At 40.5% G+C, this 24,426-nt stretch overlaps 1 protein-coding gene across 4 annotated transcripts in view; it reads left to right on the top strand.

Annotated features, from left to right (window-relative positions):
- The window catches only part of SGCD (sarcoglycan delta), a 401,606-nt gene that overhangs the window by 319,447 nt on the left and 57,733 nt on the right, over positions 1-24,426 (top strand). For all 4 annotated transcript variants that reach the window (XM_035105743.2, XM_035105742.2, XM_035105746.2 and 1 more), the window contains 2 exons: positions 5,772-5,859; positions 10,268-10,387. In XM_035105743.2, coding sequence (XP_034961634.1) covers positions 5,772-5,859; positions 10,268-10,387 — 208 coding nt within the window. The remainder of the gene's footprint in view (positions 1-5,771; positions 5,860-10,267; positions 10,388-24,426) is intronic.

Genomic DNA, 24,426 nt, shown 5'->3' with positions numbered 1-24,426 from the left:
AGGTGAACTGCAGAGATCACCCTAGAGAGAGAGAGAGAAAGCACATGGTAGCTACACCAGCTTCTGACATGCGAGTGCTGGAGGCTTGGCAATGGATGAATTCAACCCTCAAGCCAAAAAAAAAAAAGTTGTCCAGCCCTATAAACAGATAAGTGCAACAATGATACCTTAGGACAGGCATCCCCAAACTGCAGCCCTCTAGATGTTTTGGCCTACAACTCCCATGATCCCTAGCTAACAGGACCAGTGGTCGAGGAAGATGGGAACTGTAGTCCAAAACATCTGGGGGGGGGCAAAGTTTGGGGATGCCTGCCCTAGGAGAACCAGCCTTAAAGATGTCTAAATAGTTGATCATTTCATCTATGATAATGACGATGATCTAACGAATGTAAACAGCTGCCTATCTGTACACATTCCTTGGGGTCTTAACAAAGAAAAATGCTAAAATAATGCTAGAAATAATACAAATAATAAATAATAAAACATCATGATTCAATTCAACAAAAATCAATAGAAAACAATAAAAAGAAAACAAAAAAAAATCATTTAATCCAATACAGCGTAAAGCAGCCTGGATGATGATGATGATGATGATGATGATGATGATTTTCATCTAATTTTCTAAAACTGCTGAGAGAGCTGAAGAGCCTAATTCAGGGACCATTGAAATCAATAAAAACAGCATTCGTCTTATAGGCAGAGTGGAGCTACCAGACTGAAAAATTATGTATATATAGTATAATCATTTCAAGCAACTGCAATTAGAGTGGATCAGTCATGGTGAAACAAGTGTAGTGGTGACAGGAGCGCAAGCTGCATTTTTTAAAAAGGCACATGATCTTTCACGGAGTTCTCGTAAACACCAGATGAGATAGTAAACCTGAGGCTAGTTCAACAGCTGCAGCTCTATCAAGAGAAAGCAGACACTGCTAGCTTCCGTGGCACATGCTTTAGTTACAGCCATTATTGCAGAGTACTCTATGTGAGGCTGCTCTTGAAGACAGTCTGGGAGCCGCAATGGATGCAGAATATGTCAGCCAGAACACTTGTGGGAACTAGACATTCAGGTCATATTACACCAGTTATTTATGGGTCACACAGGCTGCCCAATTCATGGTGGTAGTCTTGGTCTTCAGAGCCCTACATGCTTTTGTACCAAGTTATCGGAAGGATTATGTGAAGCCAGCTTATGTGAAGTTCAAGAACCGTGTCTGTGAACATGGCCCACTAATAGGAGTTGTTAGACTGGCAGGTATGGTGCCACACATACTAAATAAATACTAAATACAACCACACATACGCCCCTTTTGGGAAGAAGTATGTGTTGCTTCATTACTGCTGGTTGAAGAGAACTCTGAATATGTTTTTATTTCAGTCCGTGTTGGGTTAGTGTGCTGCATTGGAACCTTTTTAGCTGACACTCATTTCAGATCAGTGGTTGGAATTGTAAACTGTAAGTCATGTTTGTATTTGTATGTGTCTTTAAACCTTTTAGCAAGCCAGCTTGTGAAAGCGGTGTGTCCGGAAAAGTTATCTCCATGCAAATACAACAGTGCAATCAAGGGGATGGCCAGGTTCAACTCGCTTGTCTTTTCTGAATCAGACTGTGTTGCAAATACGGTTAGGATGAGGCATGGCTGCGACCTCACCTGTAGCAACTCATGTGGTGAAGCAGCACCATCCTCCTAAGACCAACATCAGTTCAGCTTACCTGGGCAGGGCTGGAACAGTGCAGTGGCAAGGGTGGTGCCATGTGAGTGTACTGGTGCGAGTGCCATCCTGACCATCTCAGTGCAAGTAAGCAACAGAGACCCCCATTTGGTGCACTGTTCAGTACATGCACGGCTGCTAGACCTCACATGTGCTGGGGTGCCATGGCACAGATCGTTCTCACTATTTAGGTTGATGATTCTGTATTGGTATAACCTATGCCCTAATGTAGCAGAGAAATGGATGTGGCACCAAATTCTGTGTGTTGTGTGTGTTTATATGCATATATTTCAGGAAAGAAAAAAGAAGGTGTGCTTCTCATTGCAACTTGACGTGTGTGAGAGAGAGAGCATGAGCACCCTGATTCTTTCAACAGAATGTACAAGAAATGTGTTTAAAGAACTGTGTGTCAGAAAATAAAAGTGCTCCTACTGTATGTGCTTTAGGAAAGCATTAGAAGCTAATTGTGCAGTGTCTCTGAGAGAAAGATAAATCCTGGATGTTAGCTCCTTTTTTTTAGCCTTTAATGGAATGAGTTATGGAAACCTAAGTGGGCAGTATTCTAAGTGCTTGAAAAAATTCTCTGCTAGCAGACTAATACAACAGTGGCTCTTCCATCAGACAGATTTAGTTTTCTGAAAACCACAAGAACCAAAGGTCTTTGAATCCGTAAACTAAATGTCTGAAAAAGGAGCAGCAGTTAAGTGTTTTTAAAATGTACTCTGGCTCCTCTGTGGGTGAGGAGAGCTCCTTTGCTTCTCTAATGTTATTTCTTAAAGAGTATAATCTCATTTTATGCAAAATGGTAATAAACACTGGAGCCCACCCCTTCATATTACAGGGAGTAGTGGAGTCTAAAAGTCTGCCGAGCTTTCCAGAAAGGCTCAGACAAGGAGAGCTGGTTGAACAGCTTAAGTACCGGTAGTTGTAGTGGTTATTGGATCATGTGGTTGTTGTTGTTGTTGTTTTAAAAAAGAAACCTCATTGTAGAAATAAGTGATACCAACTGTTATTAGAGCCAAAAACACGTTTTCTCATCGAAAAGGAAAGTTTATGAGAGATTCGAGCTGACATCTACTAATGGATATCTCTCCATATTGTAAGCCATTTTTAAATGGGCCATGTTGGAACTAGATATTAAGCTGGAGCTAATTCAAGTTGAGGCTGAATATGTTCCTAGTTTTTTCTTTGATTGAGAGATGCTGAATTAATAACTGGGATATGAACCACCAAACTCTAAAATGCCTTTGAAGGGTCATGGGAGCACATATGCGACCTCAAACTAAATTTGGTTGCAAGGTGTTTTTAAGTTGGCCACACCCAGGAATGTCTTTGATTTATACTAGAACTACACCTATAAATAATGCTCTGCACCCCCAAAGCCTTGATCCACTGCAGATGCTGACTGTGTCTTATGAGGTCTCATGGCATCACACTAACAAAGTTCCCATGCAAACCATCCCAAGAATGTTGCTGCTTTACACTCAATACCGTGTTTCTCATATTATAAGACACGTCTTATATTTATTTTTTCCTCAAAAAAAAACCACTATGGCTTATTTTCAAGGGATGTCTTATTTTTTCCCTCCTCCTGCCGTGGCCAGCATTGCTGCTGCGCCTATCACTATGTCTTATTTTTGGGGTATGGCTTATATTCCTTGAATACTTAAAAATCCTGCTATAGCTTATTTTATGGGTATGTCTTAAAATATGAGAAACAGGGTATGCATCTGTCTACAAGAAGGGAACTAGGTTATATAACCCGAACGAAGCAGGGCAGACTGTGCAATATGAAGTGCACCTGATGCAAAGCATTCTTGGACACAGGTGTGTGAGTTAGGGTTGGCCAGGGTTTATTTGGAAGAGCAAATTCCAGTTCCTTATCTGTATGGAGAAAATGTCGTTCCTGGGAGGTGGGTTGTATCAAAACAGTTTTGAGTCATATGCGCACCTCTTTATTAGGGCACAGTCTGCTGGTTCCACTAGTATATGATGTGTAATATCCTAAGGCTTATTTTGAGGTCCACTGACATTGAGAGCCCAGTTATTTATTCAGACTGCATCTGTAGCTTTGTATCAAAGGCTAACCATCAACTGCAAATGCTTCAACCTTGTGAACTGCACGCCATTATTTTCTGCTCAATTTGTAGCTCAAAATAAATTAAGCCAGTGTCATGTCATCAGTTCAGGTAGTGTCAACAAAAGATTAAATATGGGCTTTAGATTCTGAATTTGCTTCTTTCACCTGTTTCAAAAAGCAAAGTTTAGCTCGGGCTCTTTGCAAACATGGTGCCACAACAAGGTTGACAAAGGCAGATCTTGATGTATTTGCACACAGCAATGTGCACAGCCCCACCTCATTAGGTGAGGGTATTCCTGCTAAATGGTCTCCCTTGTGGGGCTTTATAGTGCTAATCGCTTGCTGAAGGGATCCTGGGTTCAATGTTATTCCTCTATTCTGAAACAAAGAGCAGGAGGGGGCCATAGCTCAGTGGTAGAACACATGTATTGCATAAAGAGGATGCAAAGTAGCAGAACTGGATCTCTGCTTGAAAACTTGGAGTTGCCAGTCAGAATAGATAGTATTGGGTTGAAAAAACCAATAATTATGTCTTGAGACTAAGACAGCTTTGTATATTCATATATGACAGCACTGACCATCAGTTTGGTGATTCGTGGGTAGCGCAGAAGCACCAGCCACTGGATGCAGCACTCATTCTGCACCCATAAATCTGATCCAGAAAATATGTTGTGTGCTGCTAGATCAGGACATTTCTCTCTCTGCCATGTCATAAAGCCCAGCTTAATCAAAAATGGATTGCTCTGCAGTAACCACATGTCAGAAACATATGAGATGAAGTTGGTTTGATGAACCCAAATATCTTTGAATAATCAAGAGTTTAATTTTTTATAATGGTTTTGTCCTTTGCCTTAATTCTCCCATTTGAATTATTTTGGGCAGGAGCCAGGCTGTTTGTATGAACTTTCATATACATGTTTAAGCCATAGCTGTCAAGTTTTCCCTTTTCTCGCGAGGAAGCCTATTCAGCATAAGGGAATTTCCCTTTTAAAAAAGGGAGAACTTGACAGCTATGGTTTAAGCCATAATTCTGTGTTTTGAGTTTGAATAGCAGCTCTACCCTAAGAAGGTGGAAAGGGAAGGCAAATACAAAATACAACACAATATATGACTTGGAAGTTTGAGTGATCAGAATGAGAGTTGGTATGAATGTTGAAATGCATGTTCGACTCTGGAATCCATTTTCAAGGAAGTGAACAAAGTCTGTGAAACACCATCCTTACATATTTTATTTAAACTTAGTGGAACCCTGTGTCAAAGCTTTTCTTCACAGTCATCTTGTGCAATGATTTACCTGATATTTCTAAGAAGCCAGTAATATGGTGGTGCCTTACGTCCTGTTGAGAGTTGGCAGTTCAGGGGCTGCTACAGAGAATGCCCTTTCTGAGACTGTCAGCTCCCCCCCCCCCAAAAAAAACAATTTCTGAAAGCAGTGGAACTACAAATAGCCCATCCTCTTTCATTCCTAAGCCCCAAGAGGGCATGTAGGCAAGGAGGTGGTCTTTCAGATATTTGGGGACTAATTCGTTTAGGGTTCTAGGCCAGGCATCCCCAAACTTCAGCCCTCCAGATGTTTTGGACTACATTTCCCATCTTCCCCGACCACTGGTCCTGTTAGCTAGGGATCATGAGAGTTGTAGGCCAAAACATCTGGAGGGCCACAGTTTGGGGATGCCTGTTCTAGGCACTACCAAACCCTGTGTGAAGCAGATCACTGTTTACTTTGCCCTGGGCCAGACCTTTAAAAATGAATGATTAACCACAGGGACCATGTGACATTTTGTCCTATGAAAAAATTATATGACTCTATGTAATCCTTTAAGCAAGCATTTTGTTTAGAGGAGCCATGGAAGTATTTGACCAAATATAGGTACATGGATTTGGGCACTCATGTCCTGCAGGTTTCGTGAGAGCACAGTACGTTTTCTAGTGAGAAGCGATGTGCCCGTCTCATTCATTTTCTCTTGTGCTCTTATTATAGGGCAACCCTCTGTACTTCCAATCTGCTCGGAATGTTACAGTGAACATTCTCAATGAGGAGAGTAAAGTTCTTACACGTCTTGTAACAGGTAAGGTGCCTGAGGAAGGGAAGAAGAAGACAAAAAGGGCACTGTGGTGGGGTATTTTGTGATCATTAGCCCATGGGATAATAATCACTAACTTATCTAGTACAGTACAAGCCATGACCCAGCCTGCCTGTCTAGAAATAAAATATAAGAATGTTAGAAGTGAGCTGAAGAAGAAGCTGGCTGTATATTTCTAATAAGGCAGCCGAAAATTATTTTCATTTTAAAGCAGAGTCTGACACAAAAGGTCACTTGTACAAGTACAAGTTCAGGAAGAGAATAGTCATTTTGATCTTTGATTTGTAACAGGCACAAAAAAATGTCCCTGGACAATTTAAACTTACCCAGGACGACTGACACTTAACTGATTAATATTCACAGCAGGGATACACTCTTGTCTTTTAAAGGTTTCCGAAACCCCTCTTTAAAAGTAAATCGCTTATGCTGAGAAGTACCATTTATGTTCATGAAATGGTATCCTTCATGTTTAACAGGGAAACTGATGCTTCTTTTTTTAAAAAAAAAATCCTCAGCAGACATGTTGCTTTTGAGTGCATGTGTGCCTTTGCAGCAAGAGGGCTTGCTCAAAAAGAAAGGAGCCTGGCAAGGGAGAGAAGCGGTTCCATGAGACGGCATCGGCAATCCATAAACATTTTGTTGTGTGTGAAATTAGATTGCCTGCTTTGCTTATATAACACCTGGCCTCAAGTGAGAGTGCTAAATAATTAAATAAACAGTTTCAGCCAGCAATTATTTTTAGTTGCATGTGTGAAAATTGCCTTGAGGAGAGGAAATAAATTCACCCCAGAATTCAATCCCAGATTATCACGTTCAAGAAGAAAAAGCGGGAGGGGCGGGGAGCTTGTTGGGCTGGTTGATCATTTTTTACCACGTACAGGCAGAAAATGCAAGCACTCGAGTGACTCTGTTGCAGGATAATAGAATTTAGTTGCTGTGCAACCGCAAAGATAGTGCAGTTTGTGTGTTATGTGGAATAATTGTGCAGTTTGCCAGGCTTGAAATTACTGGACTGGGAAAATGGTCCCCGGAGATGCAACTCTTGCCTTTGAATCTAAATATTCTAAGACTTTGTTGCCCTGTCATACTGAAACAAGAATGACAGGTGTGACATGATTATTTAGGAAATGCAAATTGCATTTCTTGTTATAAAAGTAAATAAGTCTGAGATATATAGAGAGCGAAGATAATGCAAGTATTTTAGCCACTTACATTTACTGAAAACTTATGCAGTTATAAATAACCACACATTTCTTTCTCTCTCTTTCTTCATGTCATACATTTCCATAACAGTGTGTTACTAGCAGAGGATGGGAAACTAGAACTGGTTACATTTATTTTTTTAGTAAAACAGTGAATCTTGTACTTCTTGTTCCACTCTCAGGATCATAGTGGTAAAATGTCCAGATCAGGGGGTTGGAGGTGAAGATGCAATGCAGTAGAGGTTTTTTTTCCGGGGGGGGGGGGGGTGTCAAGAAATGTTTGAAAAATCTGAAAGGCCCAGTAGTTTTGCGATGCATAAGTTTTGCGATGGTTGTCATCTCTTGCTGCCTGTGATAAATGATGCTGGTCAGAAACAGGCCATAATCCTATGACATTTGCTTCAAGAAATAAATGCTGATAATAATACTCTACCACATATCTTGTGAATTGCTTAATTGTTTCCTGCCCTTAACCTTTGCTTTAGATTATGAGAGCTTTGCACCCAGATTGTGCTCTTTAGCACTTTCCAAGTGACCCAGTGCATCTTTGCTGCTATTGCAGATAATTACAGAAATTGTTATCTCAGTGAGATGTGCATCTGTGTGGATTGTTTTGAAGTGGTTGTTTTCAAAGATGATGCTTCTGGCCAAGCCATGGAAGAGACATCTGTTTGTGCTGCTTAGCTACACATTAGCACGAACATTGCCATGAGGGTTGCTAACATTTGTTAAAATTTGAAGTGGAGAAGCCACTGACTGAATATCCCAAAGAAAATTGGGGAAACTAAGGGGTACATATCAAGAAAGAAAGGCTTGTATCATTGCTTCCACTGATCCTTTCACACCCATTCATTTTCACAGGGTCATTTCAAGCATCATGCCTTTCATATGGAGAGTTTTAGAACAGATTTTGCATCACAGCGACTACACAGTGTTCTAACCATTGAAACACCACTAGCTGGTTTTATACTTCATGTCTATTAATAGCAATTTTACGGCTGGTCTTGAAGGTTTTAACAAAATACTGTCAAATCTTTGTGGGTGTATGTGTGTATATATGCATACTATTTTAGCAACATTGCAGAACATCACATGATCTAGAACTTTCCAGTCAGTAAACTTGTTCACGTGTAACATTAAGCTGCAGAGATTGCAGCCTCTGGATTTCTTCCCTGGGCCTCCTGTTGCTGAGAGCTTGCTTTGACCTAGCATGTCATCTGAACCCAAGTTCATGGTTTGTCTCCTCCAGACAAACCACAAGCCCTGAACTCAAGAACAAACATTGGGTTTGGGCTCATTGTCTAATAATTGATTTATTATTAGGGAGGAAATAATGTTTCTCTCCCTTATATCTGAAGAAGTGTGCATGCACACGAAAGCTCATACCAATGACAAACTTAGTTGGTCTCTAAGTTGCTGCTGAAAGGAATTCCCTTATGTTGGTTTGTGGGTTGTGGGTTTTTTGTAGTTTGGCTTTTGAACAAGCTGTATTGATTTACTAAATTACTCTTTGAACTGGGCAGGCGTCTTTGGCAGAGAGTACCCTGTTCATCCTATCTTTTTCTGCTTATGAGAGTCTGCTATACACCAGTGTGTGTGTGTGTGTGTGTGTGTGTGTGTGTGTGTGTGTGTGTAATATCAATAGCAATGAAATGTTCATGTATGTATGGTGTAAGAATGGTCAACTTCAGATAATGTTAGAAAATGTTAGGAGGAGGTGGAGGTGTATTGTATGAGTATATTAACTCATAAAAATGATTCATGGAAGGATAAATTAGAACTGTTTAGAGATTGGGTTCCTGTTTAAATGTATGTATGGAAAGCTAATACATTTTCTGATGCAGAGTTCCTAACAGGCCACAAAATCCTTTCCTTCTTTCTTCATTATATGCAGGCCACGGCAGCAGCACTTCTGTGATCAAACCTCATAATTCTCTGCCCAGAATATTATGTGGAAAACATTCTCTCTCCTGTCCCACCTCCAACTTACATACTTATTAGTTGTCCCCACCCCCAGCTCGGATGGTCGTTCAGAGGAAATTTCTCTTTGGACTGCACAGCCTAAAAGCCAGACCCACATTCTCTCTGTGTCCATCACATGCATAATCATTAATCAATTTACTAAATCTGGTACCATTTTATATCAGTATCTAGGAACTGAAGTAAAAATACATCATAAATAAAGGTGGCATCCCTACTTGTCCCTACATGGCAATAGCAGGATTGCCACCTTGGTCCTCTTCCCTGTTTTTAATGGGTTCTGCTCCTGTCAGTTTAGCAGCAGCCTGATAATACAAAAAATAACCTGTTGAATGCTGAATTCCTATGCTCTCAGGGGTAAAACCTGTGGATTGCAGCAGAATTTGCCTCTTAATTGCACAATAATAATAAAAATTTATGATGATAATGATGGTGATGATGATGAAGAAGAAGAAGCTAAGACTGGACATTCTTTCCATGCCATGAAAAGCTTGATCTGCTTAATTTCTGCATGTCTGACTGCAGTGGTGGGAGTAATGAAGTAGAAAAAATGGGAGAAAGTTAACTCTACTTAACTCTACCCCTGGCTCCACCTGCTGTTTGCCATCCTACCAGAAATTCCAACCAGATATTATTAATAGGAATCATACTCCGTACCATAGCTACAAATTTCTTCCCACATCATGCCATCCTTGTGCAGCTAACCCTTTGAATGGAAAACTCTTTCCCATCCTTCCTATCCAATACATTAGAAAAAAGCAAGCAAAAAAGTCATAAATTCTAATATATATGTAAATATGCTGTGCTTTGTTTATGTAATACAATTCAATGGCAGAATTTGTTCTGATGGTGGAAAATTTTGAACCGTTAGTCTAGAATATCTTTCTTTATCAGAATGGCCACTTCATTATGAGTTATGTGACAGAGTTTCTATAAATCAGAATTCATTAAGTAGCAAGAAAATAATGCTTTTTTTCAATGAGTAGGTCTTACATTTGCTTCAATGTTTTATATATTTTAAAATAAATGCTGAAGAGAGAAGAAACATTTATTAGTCTCTCTAGCAACATGATAAATGCACAACCATTAGCATAACCACCTTCATGCATTTCTATTTAATTGTCAGATTCATAATCCAGGATATGTTAATGTATTATTTTCAGCATAATAGCAGATCAAAGAGATCACTAAGTTTTCTTTCTTCTCTTTAGGGCCCAAAGCAGTGGAAGCATACAGCCAAAAATTTCAAGTGCTAACCACCTCGGGGAAATTGTTGTTTTCTGCAGATGACAATGAAGTGGTGGTTGGAGCAGAGAGACTTAAAGTTTTAGGTAAACAATATTCAACAAATATTTCATCACTATATATTTGTTCTTTGGAAAATATTTTCAGTGTTTGATCTCATTCATGGTACTTGTGGAAAACCTGCTGTTAGCTTCAGGGAGAACTGATCAAGTGCTTTTCATTGTTCATGGGATTTTTCAGTGTTATTAGCTTATGCCCTTCAAAACCGGATCAAATTCCCAGAGGACTGGAGAGGCAACACCACATTTCAGCATTGTTATTTGTTGCATTATTAGATATGGCAGCAGAGGACTTTGGAATATGAAGACCTAAAAAAATAAATTCTGCTGCTTATCCTCATGGGAGTAAGGAATACATATGGATTAAATGGTTAAATACACTTTTAAACTGTTTGCACCCAAAGGGGGGGGGCACTAGCATTCCCTGTTTTCACTGCATTACTTTCCCTCAAGAATTGTGCAGCTGCCCTAAAAATTAGCTTGCCTTCCAACATTACCTTTATTGTGGCAACAGGGGGTTCTGCGGTGTTGCTGCTTCCTGTGCCTATGTGCAACAACAGAAGTCTTGAGGTCGCAGTGTAAGAGCTGACCGTTGATCATTCTCCTATCAGAAATTCTCCAGTTCCCAGAAAGGGTAGTGTAGCCATGGTCTCTGCCCATATGACTTGGGAAGCCTGGATAGCTCAGTTGATTAGATTGTGGTGCTGATAATGCCAGGGTTGCAGGTTCGATCCCTCTCTGTGTGGGACAGCTGCATTGCAGGAGGTTTCACTAGATGGTCCTCAGGGTCCCTTCCAACTCTATGTTTTTTATGACTTTGGACTTGTCATGTTACCAGAGAGCTCTCATATTGAAATAAGCCCTTTTGGTGATGAGTCAAAATGGAAAATCATGGAAAGATGATCTTTCCTTCATTAAGTCCATCTGCCAATGTTCTTTGCTGGCATTTGTGAAATGAGATTAGTTTGTGCATTTTTTAAAATCAATATGTAAAGGCATAGCTGAGGTTTTTAAACCATTTAAATGTATTTGTTGTTGTTTAGTCGTTTAGTCGTGTCCGACTCTTCGTGACCCCATGGACCATAGCACGCCAGGCACTCCTGTCTTGCACTGCCTCCCGCAGTTTCGTCAAACTCATGTTCGTAGCTTCGAGAACACTGTCCAACCATCTCGTCCTCTGTCGTCCCCTTCTCCTAGTGCCCTCCATCTTTCCCAACATCAGGGTCTTTTCCAAGGATTCTTCTCTTCTCATGAGGTGGCCAAAGTATTGGAGCCTCAGCTTCACGATCTGTCCTTCCAGGGAGCACTCAGGGCTGATTTCCTTAAGAATGGATAGGTTTGATCTTCTAGCAGTCCATGGGACTCTCAAGAGTCTCCTCCAGCACCATAATTCAAAAGCATCAATTCTTCGACGATCAGCCTTCTTTATGGTCCAGCTCTCACTTCCATACATCACTACTGGGAAAACCATAGCTTTAACTATACGGACCTTTGTCGGCAAAGTGATGTCTCTGCTTTTTAAGATGCTGTCTAGGTTTGTCATTGCTTTTCTCCCAAGAAGCAGGCGTCTTTTAATTTCGTGACTGCTGTCACCATCTGCAGTGATCAAGGAGCCCAAGAAAGTAAAATCTCTCACTGCCTCCATTTCTTCCCCTTCTATTTGCCAGGAGGTGATGGGACCAGTGGCCATGATCTTGGTTTTTTTGATGTTGAGCTTCAGACCATATTTTGCGCTCTCCTCTTTCACCCTCATTAAAAGGTTCTTTAATTCCTCCTCGCTTTCTGCCATCAAGGTTGTGTCATCTGCATATCTGAGGTTGTTGATATTTCTTCCGGCAATCTTAATTCCGGCTTGGGATTCATCTAGTCCAGCCTTTCGCATGATGAATTCTGCATATAAGTTAAATAAGCAGGGAGACAATATACAACCTTGTCGTACTCCTTTCCCAATTTTGAACCAATCAGTTGTTCCATATCCAGTTCTAACTGTAGCTTCTTGTCCCACATAGAGATTTCTCAGGAGACAGATGAGGTGATCAGGCACTCCCATTTCTTTAAGAACTTGCCATAGTTTGCTGTGGTCGACACAGTCGAAGGCTTTTGCATAGTCAATGAAGCAGAAGTAGACGTTTTTCTGGAACTCTCTAGCTTTCTCCATAATCCAGCGCATGTTTGCTATTTGGTCTCTGGTTCCTCTGCCCTTTCGAAATCCAGCTTGCACTTCTGGGAGTTCTCGGTCCACATACTGCCTAAGCCTGCCTTGTAGAATTTTAAGCATAACCTTGCTAGCGTGTGAAATGAGCGCAATTGTGCGGTAGTTGGAGCATTCTTTGGCACTGCCCTTCTTTGGAATTGGGATGTAGACTGATCTTCTCCAATCCTCTGGCCATTGCTGAGTTTTCCAAACTTGCTGGCATATTGGGTGTAGCACCTTAACAGCATCATCTTTTAAAATTTTAAATAGTTCAGCTGGAATATCATCACTTCCACTGGCCTTGTTATTAGCAGTGCTTTCTAAGGCCCATTTGACTTCACTCTCCAAGATGTATATTTCCCACTAAACTCCATTCATGGAGGAGAGAGCTGGCAATGGCTACTAGCCAGGATGGCTGTGTTCTGCCTCCAGAGTTGGAGGGAGCAATGCTTCTGAATACCAGTTGCTAGAAACCACAGGAAGGGAAAGTGCTCTTGTGCTCGAATCTTGCTTGCTGGTTTCCCACAGGCAACTGTGTTTGGCCACTGTGGGAACAGGATGGGCCAGCAGGCTCTTCTTGTGTTTCGTTGTAAACTTGAAGCTACAGTCTTCTCCCTTGCTTTTAAATTGATGGCATTTGATATATGCTGAGTTTTAAGCCTGTTAAAAGTGGGTAAATGACTCTAATAAAATGCAGCCTTGGGGAGAGTGTGTGGAAGAGCAGTAAACTAGCAAGCTTCATGTCTTCTAAAGCTTTTCCCTCGCTGCTTTTAATCCTGAACTGCTGGTTCAAATATGTTGGTGTGATCTGTTCTTGTTTAAAGTGTCAATAACATTCCCATCAGTTGGTTCTCACTCGTAGCATAAAATTAGTTGTAAAGGAGTGGGTGGTTATTTTCAGGACCTTTTCCTTGGGGTTTAGTGGTGGTGGTGTATATTTCAAGTTCCTTTAGACAAATGTGTATTTTGCAGCTTCAGGATTACAGTAATCCACAAGTTGCAGGTTCCTTGCAGTCCATGCAGATCACATATATTTTTCTGTTGTTTAGTTAAATTGTTCTGGTGGAGAGAGACAGCAATGTTTTCAAAACACAACAGTGTTATTTTATGCCTCCCTTTAGTCTCTGAAACATAAAAAGAAGGGGGCATTTCCACAGCTCTACTGCCATTTTATTTATGCTTGCAGCAGAACGTCTCTCCATATTTTATCTATCCTAAACAGAGATATCAAAGGAGGGGGAGAAAGACAAAGTTATCAGAGTTATACTTTATGTAGAGAGTTTTTAATAACCTTGAGAGGAAACTTTTATAGATTGTCTGGTTTCTTTCCCACACCCTGCTGATTGTATCTCTTAACATGAGGATGTGCCATAATTCATGGATTTTGTCTTGGTTGGAGCACAATTCCATTCCTTCCCCATATGGGGGTGGGAGTGGGATACATTTGCAACATTCTCTTCCCCTGCAAGAAGAAGAGAGATGGACTCCCCTGCAGGGGTAACGTGGGGCTATTTAAGCCAGCTCCACCTCTCTTCTCACCCAGACACCCACTCTCCCCCTCCCTTTTGCACTGTGAGCTCTGTTAGTTGCCTTCATTGAGGGAACTGAGTAGGAATTGGAGGGGGTGGGCGGGTTGACATTAATTGGCCCATGTCACAGCCTTTTTGCCTACTTCACACTGTTTGGTGGTGTCCACATGACTGGAGTGGTGCTTCGTTAGAATTTGGCTAATCGGCATTTGTTCCGGGGTGGGTGAGTGGATTTTGGGGGATATCTGACTAATATTTGCACCAGAGTGTTTGGGGGTGTCAGACACCTCAGGGTGAACATTAGCCAACGGGGCCACGGCACGCATGTCAGGTTCCTATACCCGAGAAGCACGCAGTGAGGGCCTTGCTACGTGATCACAAAGTGTGTGGCTGGAGGCTGGCTCAGAAGATGGGAGAGTGGAAATCCTCCTAACTATCCACCACACTGCCCAGACCTCATTGGCATTTGTTAATTTTGTTGACTTATTCTGATTGTCAGATTCTATAATAGCTATATTTAATAAATATAACCTGTTACCCATCTTTCTTATCTTCAGTCTTCTTGGGTGTGTTGGCAATCCAGCTAGTTATTGTGGGAGGTAGAATCTACTCATCACTTTTGGCAAAGTCCTGGTGCTGCTGCTGTCTGTCTGTCTTCGGACACTTCTCTTTGCTATGTAAGCAATCTTAACTTGTACTTGTTCTGGCCTTACCCATCCTTGTTATACCAAGAGAAGTATAAGACTGCAGTCTGGCATGAAAGTCCTTTTGGAGAGGTTAGAGCAGCAGTTATTGGACACGTGGTCCGCTTTTAATCTTGTTAATGATAATTACTTCCTTTCCTTTGTACTCTGTTCAAAGCTTGATCTGAAAGTTTGTTCTCTGAAGCAGTGCTGGAGCCTTAAAGTGACAAAAGTAATAAGGCTGGCTCTTTTCCCTTTGAATTCTTAAAGACTTTTCCAGGACTAGCAGCAAGACGTTGGGGAGGAGGGAAAAACAACACACTGTTTAGAAGATCTGAAAATTAGAACTTTAAAAACAGAATGCAGTAAGGAATATTTTGCATTTCAAGCTACCATCTGTGCTGAACAAAACAACAACAAACAAATTCCCTGTTTTCACAGGAGAAGGTAGTTAAGAGAAGCATTTAGGGTGTAATCCACATTTCACTAATGTTAATGGGAAGGGGCCCGTACATTTTAACGATACTTTATGTGTCTTTTCACCCATTCAAATGCAGCCATACATAGTTTGGATTGCAGCCTTCAGGATCTGAAAATGCTTGCCCACTTTTTCTAGTCCAAGCAGTAACACTGTTGTGCATTTGTAAACAAAAACTATTAAACCAAGGCAGTTTTTTTTAAAAAAAATCTACCATATATATGTTTTAAAAAATACATTTAGGGAGTAATCCTAACTCCCATGTGGCTGTGGTGGGGCTGGACAGAGTGGCAAAGCTACTGCCCAGCTACTTGTGCCAGTCAGGGTAGAATGTGGGGAAACGTGGTTTCAAACAAAATTGTTTGCGTGATAAAACTGAATATTTTTAAAGAACATTCTTGTTGTTGTTGTTGTTGTTGTTGTTAATAATAATACGCTGCCCATCTGACTGGGTTGCTCCAGCCACTCTGGGCAGCTCCCAACAAAAAATAGTAGTACAACATCAAACACTACAAACTGCTGGATCAGACCAAAGGCCATTCTAGTCTCGTGGTGCAAAGCAGATGCCTATGAGAAGCCCACAAACAGAACACGAGCGCAACAGCACCCTTCCCACTTGTATTTCCCATCCACTAGTATTCAGAGGCATAGCTCCTCTGATATTGGAGGTAGTACATAGCCATCATTGCTACTAGCCATCCATAACCTTATCCTCTTTGACTTGCCTGAGTCCCTCATACAGCCCACCCAAGTTGGCGACCATCACCTTGCAGTAGCTCACTACTTCCTTTTCTCTATCCTGAATCTTCCAATATTCAGCTTTAACAGATGGCCCCAAGTTCTAGTGTTAAGATAGAGGGAGACAAACTAATCTCTATCCACTTTCTCCACACTTTGAATGACTATATGCACCAGTATCATGTTTCTCTGTACTGGGAACCAAATGCATATTGTGGTCATGAAAAAGCAACAACAGGAGACCAGAGCTCTGTGTTGCAGTTCCCCATAGTCTCTCACTTACCTTTCTCTAGCACCGCTATTAAGTGTCTGAAAGTCCAGGTGTTATATATCACTTTCCTTTTCTCTTGGCAACCCCTAAGTAGCAGGAGAAACAGAATTCTAATTTATAAGTAAGGGTGAGAATTCCCCCCCCCCCATTTCAAGTTCTCATTGATTCCCAGATAGTCCTGGAAGTTCAGCCACTGTGTTTAACATGTTTTCCCAAACAATAAATCTCTTGTCTCAGGATTCTTTCATTGGTCCAAAGCAAGACGGGGGGGGGGGGGGATGCAAAAATCCTTTACTGCTGGTATGCATGACCCATGATATTTAAAAGTATGTGTATACTTATTTTACTATATGCACCATGTGTTTCCATGCATTGGTGTGGCATTAATGTTTCTGGCAACAATCATTAGTAGCAGCTGAATTTTGTGAAATACAGTGAATTTTGCTTCACTGTATTTCACAAAATACAGTGGTTGATGAACAGTTTACTTCATGATCTACTTCAGAATTTTGGAGCAGATGTGTGTATTATTTCTAAACTTGCTTATAAAATAGAACACTGCAGATTTGGGTGCTGCAACTTACATTAATAAATTGTTTTGTAGATTACGCCGTCATCTGCTTATCCTTTTTATTTCCATGGAAGTGAAACAAATGCAGTTTGCCTTTAAAAAAATGTTGTATCTAAGAGATGCTTTAATAAAAGCATTGAAAAATAGCTTTGATATACATTAATTACCAATTTCATTTAATAACACATTGAACATTATAGCAGTTATAAACAAAGGATAATCATAAAGCATTATTCTAGCTACTAATTAGCTCTATTTATTCTCCAGATTAGTTTTTAAATATGCCCTCTAGATGCCACTTGATACTAATTACCACAGTTACATTATTATCACTATACAAAAACATTTTAATTAAATGTAAAGTAATTTTAATTAGCATGAGCTTCTTCAGAAATTAAACTGTGGTTAAATGCTTTATTTAGCCTTTTAAGATGACTGCAGCTGACATACCACAATCACTGCTCCCAAACGTCATGGCATCTTTTGGGAGACCATTGCTAGGAGGGAGGGAGAGAGAGGAGAGAGAGAGAGAGAGAGAGAGAGAGAGAGAGAGAGAGAGAGAGAGAGAGAGAGAGAGAGAGAAGAGAGATACACATGCTCAGATATACGTAAGCACATGACTGCAGTGTAATTTGTCTTATTTAGAGCAAAGGATCCCACTGCTAAAGGGGCAATCAAATTTTTAGAATGAATAATAAACTTGTCTTTTCAAGTTTGCATCAAAAATGACCAGGAAAGCTCCTTGTATACCACGCCTTTAGATTCTGAGCATTATTTAGAACTTGAGAATGTGATACAATGTATATATTTAAGAAATTTATAAGTCATAATATAAATACATAACATGATATCAATACAATAAAAAATTAAAAGAGATGTATAAATACAGTGCATAATAATATGCAATGCATAATACTAGATATACCTACTAGTACCTAATCCTATTTTCCATAGTTATTGGATTGTGATTTCCTGTTACTAAGAAGCAAAAGCAGGATGCTAATACTTCAAATAAATATATAGGGCACTATGCAATTGAACTTTCCCTCCATGTGCCCTGCACCCTCCACAAACCATAGAATTGTAGAGTTGGACGGGATCCTGAGAGTCATCTAGTCCAACCCCCTGCTATGCATGAATCTCAACTAAAGCATTTAAGACAGCTGGCCATCCAAACTCTGCTTAAAATCCTCCAAGGAAGGCGAGTCCACCACCATCTGGTCAAACAGCTCTTACTGTCAGAAAGTTCTTTCTGATGTTCAGTCAGAATCTCTTTCCTTGTAACTTGAAGTCATTGGTTCGCATCCAGAGCAGGAGAAAACAAGCTTGTTCCGTGTTCCACGTGACAGCCCTTTGGATGTCCGAGGATGGCTTTCATATCTCCTCTTAGTCTCCTCTTCTCCAGGTTAAACATACCCAACTCCTTCAACTGTTCCTCATAAGACTTGATTTCCAGACCCTTGATCATCCAGGCCACTCTCCAGCATTTCATAACCTTTCCAATGTCCCTATTGAAATTCATTTTGTTAGTTTGGGCTCAGTTCTCCAATCTGTTAAGGTCATCTTGAATCCTGATTCCGTCTTCCACAACATTAGCTGCCCCTCCCAGTTTGGTGTCATCTGCAGATTGGATGTAAAGGTAAAGGGACCCCTGACAGTTAAGTCCAGTTGTCAATGACTCTGGGGTTGCGGCGCTCATCTCACTTTACTGGCCGGCGGAGCCAGTATTTTTCCGCTCCGCCGACAGTTTTTCCAGGTCATGTGGCCAGCATGACTAAGCCACTTCTGGCGAAACCAGAGCAGCACACGGAAACACTGTTTACCTTGCCGCCAGAGTAGTACCTATTTATCTACTTGCACTTTGACATGCCTTCAAACTGTTAGGTTGGCAGGAGCTGGGACCGAACAACAGGAGCTCACCCTGTCACGGGGATTCGAATGCCGACCTTCTGATTGGGAAGCCCTAGGCTTAGTGGTTTAGACCACAGCGCCACCCACGTCCCCTTGCACATTGGATGAGCAGCCCTCAATTCCTTCATCCAAGTAATTGATCCAAGTAATTGAACAACAATGGGCCCAGGAAAGAATCCTGCAACACTCCACTTGTCAAACATTATGCTTGTCAAACATTCCAGGGAATGTTCCTCTAGTACATGGGTCCTCCCACCACCTCCCCTCTCCTCCTCATGTTTTTCTGGAAGTTTTCCTGACACTCCAGAGTGGATTTGGGGGAAGCACAGGGGCTGCGGTGGGGGGAGCCCTGTTGTGTTAGTGGGAGTCATCCCACTAACTCTTGCTCTTGGCTTCGGCATTAGCAAATGAATGCTCTTGGCTTCGTCATTAGCAAATGAATGGAATATATAAAATGGAAAAGATAGTTATGGAGGAGTGGCCAAATTTTAAGGACAGATCATAGTTAAAGGCACAACTTCAGGCAATTAGGATTTATTTTTAAAGACCAAGATGGTTGAGAATGTCTTCTTTGGCGATCACTCGTAGCCTAGTAAGATTATCTTTGATGAACACGGTCTTAACAGTGAGTCCGTAAGTGACTGTGGACGCCAATTCTGGAGCCACACATCCTTCCACAGTGGGGACGTAGGATTTTGGGCAGGAGTTGATCACGGTGAGGGTTTGCCAAGCGTGCTTTCCTCTTAGCATGTTTCTCCCTTTCGTCCTGAGTTTGAGCATCTTCAAAGCCCACGACACCTTTAGTAAAGTCTGTTCTCCAATTGGAGCACTCACAGGCCAGTGTTTCCCAATTGTCGGTGTTTATCCTACATTTTTGAGAATGTGCAATTGGCCATTGGAATATGTGACAGTTTTAGTCCAACAAGAGGCCACAGACACAGCAGAAATTCTTAATGTGTGTGCACACAATTAATTTTATCTTTCCTATTAGAGGAAATCAATTATATTTGCAGAATTTATCTTAACAAATAATAAACAGAATGTAAATGTAATATTATACAATATTCCTGTGATATGGATGAACTAAATTCAGTGGGACTTACTCCCAAGTAAGTCTGCATAAAGGAGAACTATAATGCTTTAACCAGCAGTGTTCTCTCCTCTCGAGACCTGGCGATTGTTTGTATTTGCAACCTTGTGTTCACAAGAGCTGCATGCTCAATCCTGAGGGAGATGAAGAAATAATTTGCATTGCCCTTGGTGCTTCTCAGCTTGGTTTAGGAGAAAACATGATTTAATATGAATGTGATGGGCTAATATCTCTATCTTTGTATAAATCATCCTTGCTGTCTCAATGCTTTGCATCCACAAACATTTTCTCCTAGGTTTTGTATTTCAGTCTCATACGAGGGAGGAAAAAAGCAGTGCCTCTCCTCAAATCCTTATCAGCCTGATCAAGCATCCAATAAATACAGTGTATTATTATTATTATTATTAAATGTAGGAAATGCTTTACATGTGATTTATGTCATAGATTTCATGCGATGACTACTGTAAGAAAAACCTATGGAATACAGAACAGTTGTGTATTCATGACTTCCTACAAAGGAACAGCTAAATACTGTTACTTTTGTTTGCTTAGTCACTTTTCCGTTTATCAATATACTCAAAGCAGTGTGTCAGTGTGTGTGTGTGTGTGTCTGTGTGTGTGTGTGTGTCTGTGTCTGTGTCTGTGTCTGTGTAATATTAGTATTTAGAAATCAGCATGTTCCTTCATATAATAGGCTGAAAACATGCAGGCTACAATTGCAGGGAAGAGATGGATAAGTCTATTGCTAAATAGTAGCCACACCCTGGTCTTGTGTTGTAAATTATAAGATGCTTTGGATACATCTGTAGAAAATTGGGCCATAAATAATAAACTTAACTGATAACTTTGCTTTGTTTCATTAGTTGGTAGGTTGGTTGTCACAGGAATCTATATTCCCTTCAGATAAATTCATGGGACAGCTTTCGATACTAAAACAGCATAAGAATTTCAAGGCTATAAGAAATCTTGAGAATCAAAACATCTTTACCTGGCACTGAAATAGCATCAACGTAGACACTACCCCAAGATCACTAGTAATGAGGAATAAAACATGCGTGTGTGTATTTGAGGCTATTCTATCTGACAGGTGAGAGGTGAGAGTCACTTAGCAAAAGTGACAAAGTTAGATCAAAGAGTATCCTCAGACTGTGAACCAGTTCCTTCAGACAAACAAACTACTCTTTTTAACCAAGGGTGGTGAGCCTGTGGCCCCCAGAAGTCGTAGAACTGCAACTCTCATTATTCTTGCCCATTGGCACGTGACATGAGGTGATGGGAATTTTTGTCTCACAACATCTAGTGGGCCACAGGTTCCCCAGCCCTGTTTTAAACTATTCAAAATTCCATCAGAATTTAGATCTCAGTCCAGAGGTATTAGAAATTTGATTCTAATCACAAATACTGTGATCATCAAACACCGAAAGAATAGGTAATTTAAGGTATTTTATTGGTGGCATTAAGTTTAAGGGATAAGAAGAGCACTGATGAAGTGATTGAATACACACAAACCCTTGTGTTTATTTGCAAGACACATATCTGTTTCACTTATTTTAAAATGTGTCTTTTCCTCAAAATCCTCAAAATAGAAGTCAAATATAATGGAGGCAGAAGAATCTTTATTTAATGTCCAGTGCCGCAAGCTTTTCATTTGGATTGTAAGAGCAAAGTTCTTGTAGTTGGTAGTGCTACTTTTTCCTAATGTGCTCAGCGCCTGGAGGCCCCAGTCCTGCCACTCACCACCTGGCCCAGGGCGGGGCCTGAGGCCTATAAGAACTGCTAATGCTACCAGCCAGGAGGACTCCCCTGCTCAGCGCCTGGAGGCCCCAGTCCTGCCACTCACCACCTGGCCTAGGGCGGGGCCTGATGGGCTTTATAAAGGACTGTTGCCGCTGCTGCTGCTGGGCAGAGAGGGCTCCATTTTGTTTTGTTTTTTGTTTACGGTAAATTCCTGTTATTTTTTACCTATGTTATTTTAAACTGTATTAAGGATGTATTAGTTTTAGATTTTGATTTATGTCAAAACTGTTTTCCATTCGGTTGTGTATTTTTTTGATGTGGTTTATGTATTGTTTGTGACTTTTGTAATTGTGTTATTGCTGTATTGTTTTGATATTCAATTGGAAGCCGCCCAGAGTGGCTGGGGAGACTCAGCCAGATGGGCGGGGTACAAATAAAAAAATATTATATTATTATTATTATCACAGATTTCTAATCAGCTAAAAGTACTTATTGTGGATTTTTATTGTAGAATTACAGCCAAATATATTATAAGATTTGGGGAAATCTTCCAAAGTTAGGAGGGAGGAGGGGAGTTTGAACATTCCTTCTGAAGTCTTTGCTTTGTCTTTGGCTCCCCACAGTTTCTTTTTCAATAAAAACAGAATAATGACCCTTGTGATAAACAGCTGCTTAATGAATAAGTTTGACCTTAGGGCACCAAAGGCTTCACAGCCTGGAAATATTAGATTGAAGCAACTTCAAAAACAGGGTAGGGTAGTGTCCTCTCTGTCCCTTTGCCCCTTCTCAAGCACTTCCACATATAGATTTGCAATACAAACAAATTGTATTAATAAACATAACCATAACCATCCTTGCCCTGACTTGCTTCAATGTTATTAACTTTCTGACAAATGAAGGACAGTCTATGTCCTAGTAGTAATTTAATGGGCACATCCAACAAGGGACATTCAGAATGTTAAAGCTTTCCCTCTGCTAATATCAGTTTTGACTCCTTTTCCTTTTAGAACTTTTAGTATACTCCCTAATTTCTCTTCTGAATCAGGTTAGCAAGTAAAACACACAACTTTTTGTTTCACACTGTTAAATATAGAAGAGTTAATTGAAACGTTTCATTGTCTCTAGTTACACACAACACAGGTCACTTCTGTCATCACAACAGAATAGATAGGGCAGATCCCAGTGCCTGAACAAACCTTTGCAGGAAGCGAGTCTGAGGAACAAAAGCAGCTAATGGTGATGAGAGATTAAGTTCTAGTCCTAATTGCCAAAATAAAAACTGACAAATCATTGGGTCTAGGTGGCATGCACCCAAGAGTTCTCAAATAACTCAAATGTGAAATTGCTGGGTCTTCTAACAAAAATATGCAAACCGTCCCTCAGATCAGTCTCCAGACCTAAGGACTGAAAAACAGTCAATACAACAACTTTTTTTTTAAAGGGATCTAAGGGATATCCTGGCAATTGTAGGGCAGTTAGCTTTAGTTAGTCTGTCCCAGAAAATTGATAGATAGTATTGTTGAAGGTAAAATAGCCAAGCATATAGAAGAACATGCCTTACTGTAGCAGAGCCATTATGGCAGTGATGGCCAAACTTGGCCCTCCAGCTGTTTTGGGACTACAACTCCCATCATCCCTAGCTAAAAGGACCAGTGGTCAGGGATGATGGGAATTGTAGTCCCAAAACAGCTGGAGGGCCAAGTTTGGCCATCACTGCATTATGGCTTTGAGAGTGTCAGCAAGCATACAGACAAAGGTGATCCAGGGGATGGAGCATCTACCCTCTGAAGAAAGGTTGCAACATTTGAGACTTTTCAGTTTGTAGAAAAGGTGAGTAAGAATGTGATGTCCCTCTCCTCTTCCCATGTGTCCATTGCGCGCACCCATCTGAGTTTCAAATGCAGATATCTGCTAATTGGTGCCAATTCATCCACTGCCAACAGCACAGCAGCAGTTGATTCTTCCCAGCAATCTTGTTACATTTCATCATGTACAGTATGTGTTGATACTGTTTTGAGATTGCCGTTTTCATTATAATTGCTCCTTATTTTACGCTCTCGTGCCAGCTATTTAGTATAGTTGCACAGTAAGAACCTTAATTTGTAAGATTGTGCCTATACCACCTTCACAGGAAAGGCATTTAATTTACCATCTGTCTATTGCTTTTAAAGCTATGAACTGTGTATTTTTCCTGCTATGTAGGTAATTAGTTCAAGCTTTCCCAAGTTACTTAGCTGCCTTTAAGTACCCTGTCCCTTACTATGTGTTAATTACTAGAGGGATGCCATGATAACCTTGCAAATTGTCACCTTATCAAGAGTATGTTAATGCTTTTTAATTTCACTTTCTTCAGCACTGCTGCCCTTGACAATGAAGCTTGTTTTTAAAGAGATGCAGTCTATAGAAATTAAATATTGAATATTAATTGCTTCTTGGAAGATCCATTCAAAATTCAGCTAAGATTGAACTGAGTTTCTGTTAGTTGGTGGGGATACGTAACGCAGGGATATTTATAATTTCTTTAGGATTTGGATATAAAGCAGAAATGAAGGGAAAGGGTGAAACCAAGGCAGCAGACATGGATTTAATGTCCAGGTCTGATATATCTGTCTATATTGTGTTAACCTTAATCCTATTTACGAAAGAAGAATCAACCAGCATCAGATTAATATTGATTTGGTGTCATAAGGATTAGCAAAGGAACATATAGTACAGTTTCTGAATTTAATGCAAGGCAGATTTATTCTATATTCCTTGAGCTTTCCTTGAAACTCTTCTGAAACATAATCTGCTTTAAGAGAGCAGGATGTTCTCCTCGGAAACTTTTTGCATGGACTATTTCTGGTTTTGTAAGACCACACACT

The sequence above is a fragment of the Zootoca vivipara genome, chromosome 2 (assembly GCF_963506605.1).
Source record: "Zootoca vivipara chromosome 2, rZooViv1.1, whole genome shotgun sequence".
NCBI lineage: Eukaryota > Metazoa > Chordata > Lepidosauria > Squamata > Lacertidae > Zootoca > Zootoca vivipara.
The sequence above is the reverse complement of the archived record's forward strand: the minus strand, read 5'-3'. Positions and strand labels throughout refer to the sequence as shown.